This window comes from Wasmannia auropunctata, unplaced genomic scaffold (genome assembly GCF_000956235.1).
Source record: "Wasmannia auropunctata unplaced genomic scaffold, wasmannia.A_1.0 LD336060.1, whole genome shotgun sequence".
Classification (NCBI taxonomy): Eukaryota; Metazoa; Arthropoda; class Insecta; order Hymenoptera; family Formicidae; genus Wasmannia; species Wasmannia auropunctata.
Genome location: NW_012026830.1, coordinates 2,935,139 through 2,939,912, shown reverse-complemented (window position 1 = coordinate 2,939,912; position 4,774 = coordinate 2,935,139). Strand labels below are relative to the sequence as shown.

At 32.0% G+C, this 4,774-nt stretch overlaps 1 protein-coding gene across 1 annotated transcript; it reads left to right on the top strand.

Moving 5' to 3' along the window:
• Positions 1-619: 619 nt before the first annotated feature.
• On the top strand, positions 620-4,039 carry LOC105450591. Its single transcript, XM_011690526.1, has 5 exons — positions 620-1,705; positions 2,121-2,217; positions 2,343-2,496; positions 2,796-3,125; positions 3,238-4,039. The coding sequence occupies exons 1-5, from the start codon at positions 1,148-1,150 to the stop codon at positions 3,596-3,598; spliced, it is 1,500 nt and encodes a 499-aa protein (XP_011688828.1). The 5' UTR covers positions 620-1,147; the 3' UTR covers positions 3,599-4,039.
• Positions 4,040-4,774: the final 735 nt, after the last annotated feature.

Here is a 4,774-nt window from a genome sequence, read left to right as displayed (position 1 = left end):
TTTTATTACTTATTCTCGTCTTTCTGCAAAGAATTATCAGTTTTATTTACATCAATTTAAAAAACAATACCGTATATAATACATATTATTCTTTATATAGAATTAAATAAGTTTTATTTTGTTCTTTTATTTTTCTCGATAAATAGTGCTGTATAATCCTAAATTAATGATCAAAGAATTCTTTGAATCTAATTCTATATGAAGAATAATATGTATTGTAATTGTTTTTTAAATCGATGTAAATAAAACTTTAATTCTTTGCAGAAAGACGACAATAAATAATAAAATCTTAAATAATAAATAATAATCTCTTATAATTACACGGTTTTTTTTCAGAATGAATACATATATATGTTTTACAAAGTACTATATTAAATACTATATTGTACTTGATTTTTTACAATTTTGTCTTAAATTATTTTAATTTCTAATTACTATTTTTATAATGCATTGTTACGCAATTATATTCCGTTATTATAACATGGAAATATAATTAAACAATATTATATGTATACATGCCATACGTAATACGAAACAAAGTCGAAAACCATGTAGGTGTATAAGGTATATTATCCGCCGGAAATATCCGTAGCTACGTAGTTATACTTTGCACGCATAGAGGCGCTGGTAGACGAGTTCCAAATATAACCTCTTTGGTTCCAACGAGGTTTCCAGTGCGCTACATAACCTTGCAAGAAGGTTGAAGGGTGCTATAATCCACCAGCCAGTGGAGTAAAAACCAACAAAAAAAACGGAGTTTCCAATACGGCCAATAGAGTACCAATACAAGCACTCGGGACCCGGGAATCGCCAGTCGGGTCAGTATATAACCTCTCTGGTCAACCGTCAAGGCCCAAGGAAGAATGAGAAACAACAGCTGATGGTTGCATACGATGGCTAAATTATAAATTATGTATTAATCCGTAACTGCCTAAGTTCACTGACGGATATACACCTGCCACGCGGAATGCGCTGCAGCATGTGTAAAAAGCTCGAGATTCTCCGTGCCTTCGATGTGCACAGGTTATGGGGGTACTGATTCCCATACGAGAAATGCAAAGGTAAACGTCTCCTGCGGAACGTACACATTCGACGAAAGTGGTGCGTCTTATGGTGGAAGTGGAGCGGTGCTTCACGACGGGACACCATGGCCAGGCAACTGACGCGACGGTTGAGCTGCGTCGCGAGTCTTCTGCTGAGAGGCCTCGAGCCGCTGTACGCCGCAAGCTCGTCCTCCCCTCCGCACAGCAGAATGCTGTGCAAGCGCGTGGACATAATGGACCACACCTGCAAGGTGTCGAATTACGACGACTACCTCGTGAACTACAACCCCGTTCAGCGGATCCTGAGGGACACCCTTCGCGAGCTGCTGGGCATAACGAAAACCAAAGCGAGAAAAATTGTGGATGATTACCCGCAGCTGAAGAAGAGATCCAGAGCGAATGTGCTGAACAATTATTACAATCTGATGGAGGCCGGCATGCACAAGGGCACCGTCAGGGACAACGTCTGGTTGCTGGCGTACGAGAACAACAAGCTGACGGACAAGCTTAACTGCATCAAGGCTCTAAATATGGACAACAATCAGCTGATACCGTGGCTACACCTCACCCAAAAGGAATTGGCCAATTATGTACTGTACGTTCAGCAAGACATGGATTCTTATACGTTTAACAGAATGGAATACCTGTCTTATAAATTAGAGGTACAAGTACAGCTAATATCGAGTTATTGAATATAGTTACGTGTGAAGCGTATAATATTCTTAGTAATAAAGTTAAATAATTTGAGACAAAATTGTAAAAAAATCAAGTATAATGTATTATACTTGTTATAATATATAACATATTTTAATAGTACTTTGCAAAACGTATTCATTCTTTAAAAAAAATTGTGTAAAATAACTAAGAGATTATTATTTATTATAAGCTAGTAAACTGTTTCTAAGACGTTCTATTTAAGGTAATATTTCTGTTTGTAAGAAAATTCATACTTTTCAAAAATGCAGAAGTTATAAATTTGGCTGTCTGTTGAAGAGAACTTGAGTAGAATTGAAATAAAAATTATAGGATATATATTATGTGTTGTAGCATATTCTATAAAGTAGTCTTTTTTTCTAGTGCAGCATACAACAATTATGTGAAGTGACAGTGTTGAATTCATTCCTAATGAAAGTTCCAGTTTCCTCTATAGACAAAAAATTGAACATACTGTATGGTAAGTTAATAATAATAGCAGAGTTAAATAATAATTTATTATTAATACGTGTATATTCGTGATAATAGTAAAGTATAAAACACATCTCTAAAAAGATTAACTTCAATTAATCTCTGCTTTTGTAGAATATAATGTAAGTAACAAGGATATACTGAAAGACGTATGGGTACTTCGATATAGTGAAAATCATATACGTAACAGATGTGAATTGTACAAAGAGACAGGAAAGTTAAAGATAAAAACATGGGCCATACGATGTCCGCTTAGAGTTATATCAAGGTAATAAAATAGAATATAGAAAATATCTTATTCCTAATTTTCCATTGTATTTTTTGAAAAATTTTATATAATTACATCAAGTAATTGCTTTTACTTTATTAAAAATACACTTAAAATATTTTTATCATTCTTATTAACTTTTAGAAATTGCAATTTCTATTAATTTTTATTCTTTTCGTATTTTTCCTTTAACACATACAAAATAAAAAAGATTTGAATAAATTTGTATTACATATAAAATAATCAGAATATTTAGAAATAGAAAGTATGAAATATCGTTTGTTCGCAAATATATACAGGGCCATTCAAAGGAATAAGGTGGAAAGTAGCTTGATGCAAAATTATGGAAATATTAACGACTATTTGCAAGATAAATTGAAAGTCAATGAAGAACAGCTCAATTTAGCGATCAAGAAAGTGCCAGGTGTTTTACGGGTGAATGTAGCGAAATTGGATCGATTAATCGATATACTACATCAGAATGGCATTACTAGCGACGAAATGTTACGATATGCCCGAATCTTTTTTTTCAACGTAGAAACTATACAGTATCGAATTGAGGCTTTAAAGACGAATCGTCTTATTCCAACTGTTATTGTGCTAATAAAGGATGAACAAACCTTTGAACAGTATGTAAAAGTTATAAAAGTAATAAATACATAGCTAAATATAGATCTTAATATAGCATAATGTAGAAACTAATCAAATTATAGACTTTTTAATTTTTCACTTTTCACATAGGTATATAGATACGAATGTTGAACGGCGGAAATTTTTGGAAGAATATGGAAGCGTTAAGAATTATTTAATCAACAAACTGGATGTGGACGAAAAGCTTTGCGACAGAGTAACTGCGAAATATCCGTCTATCTTACGGATAAAAGTAAAAAAGTTACTTGAATTGACCGATATGCTGCGACACTATGATATAGCGGGTGAAGACATAATGAGTCATCCAAAAATTTTTCACTTCAATATTGAAACGTTGCGTAAGCGAATTGAATTATTGAAAGCGAACGGTATGCCATTGAGAATCCCTTTAATAATATCGAACAATGTATCAAGGAAAGTTAGATCGATTGAGGACATTCAGATCATATAATTAAATTACTGTAATATGTAAAGAGATTAATGTTCATTAAATTTATTTCTGTAATGTAAATTATTTTTATAACGCGCCAACGTGCTGGAAAACAAAAACGTGTGTATGTGTGTACATAAAAACAAATTTCAAATGCACGGCAAATATGATATGAGAAGAATGTGTGAGCAAACGAATTTGAACTATATTATTAATACAAATGTGAAATATATCGAATAAAGTACATTGGTCATCGTTTATATTAATAATGTAGCATTTTTATGTGATTTTGATACACTCGTAAGACAGTATCGGGTTCATTTATTTCTTATCTTTCGTGATCTGTGATTAAATTTAATGATTAAAACAAGTAGTTTTGCTAAGTGATGCTTTATTCAATTTCCATCTCTTTGGCTACATACTTTATTTTTATTATTCCATTCATCAATACACATACAATGGTCTCAAAAAATTTACCCTCAACTAACTGTGGATGTCAAGTTTTCGGGGCTTTTCCTATTTATTTTATTTCTTTATTCTAGAAAAATAAAAATTTGATTTGTACAATTAATACTGATTAAATACAGAATTGAGCAATTATTTATTTTCCTTCACTTTTAATAAATAGGAATTCTTAAAACTTTGTATCCACTAATCCATTATAGAGGTATGCGAATCAAGCATTTGCATGGTCGAATCGAATCGAATTTTTATAACATGTTCGAAATCGAATTGAATCGAATCTGAAATTTTCACTTTGAATCGAATCTTTTTAATTCGAATACGAATCGAATCTGAATCAAATTTACCCAGATTAACATTACATTAGGCGATTCGAAATCGAACCATTGTTGATTCGAAATTCTCGAACTATTCGATTTCGAATCTTGCAGATTCGAAAACGAATCGAATTCGAACTATTCGCACACCTCTAATCTAAGGCACTATAAGATGTAGGTATTCCTATCCGCCATCTTGGTTCCAATTGGTTTAATAGTTACTTTCCATTTTCACATAAATAATACTGAATCTAAAGTTATGTGAGTATTTTTATACTCAGATAATAATGTTATTACTTGTTTACTTTGGTAGAAAGTTATCGAGCGTAAAAGTATAGGTTTTACTTCACTTTTAATATGAATTAATAGACTCAGTAAAGAATACGATTTCGAGCTTTATGCAGATTATAATTAAAAA

Bases quoted from the DNA above. Each gene is read 5' to 3' on its own strand.
- LOC105450591 (XM_011690526.1), top strand. From the start codon at position 1,148: ATGGCCAGGCAACTGACGCGACGGTTGAGCTGCGTCGCGAGTCTTCTG. The intron at 2,497-2,795 runs GTAATAAAATAG...AAATATATACAG, and splicing joins CCGCTTAGAGTTATATCAAG to GGCCATTCAAAGGAATAAGG. The intron at 3,126-3,237 runs GTATGTAAAAGT...CTTTTCACATAG, and splicing joins GATGAACAAACCTTTGAACA to GTATATAGATACGAATGTTG.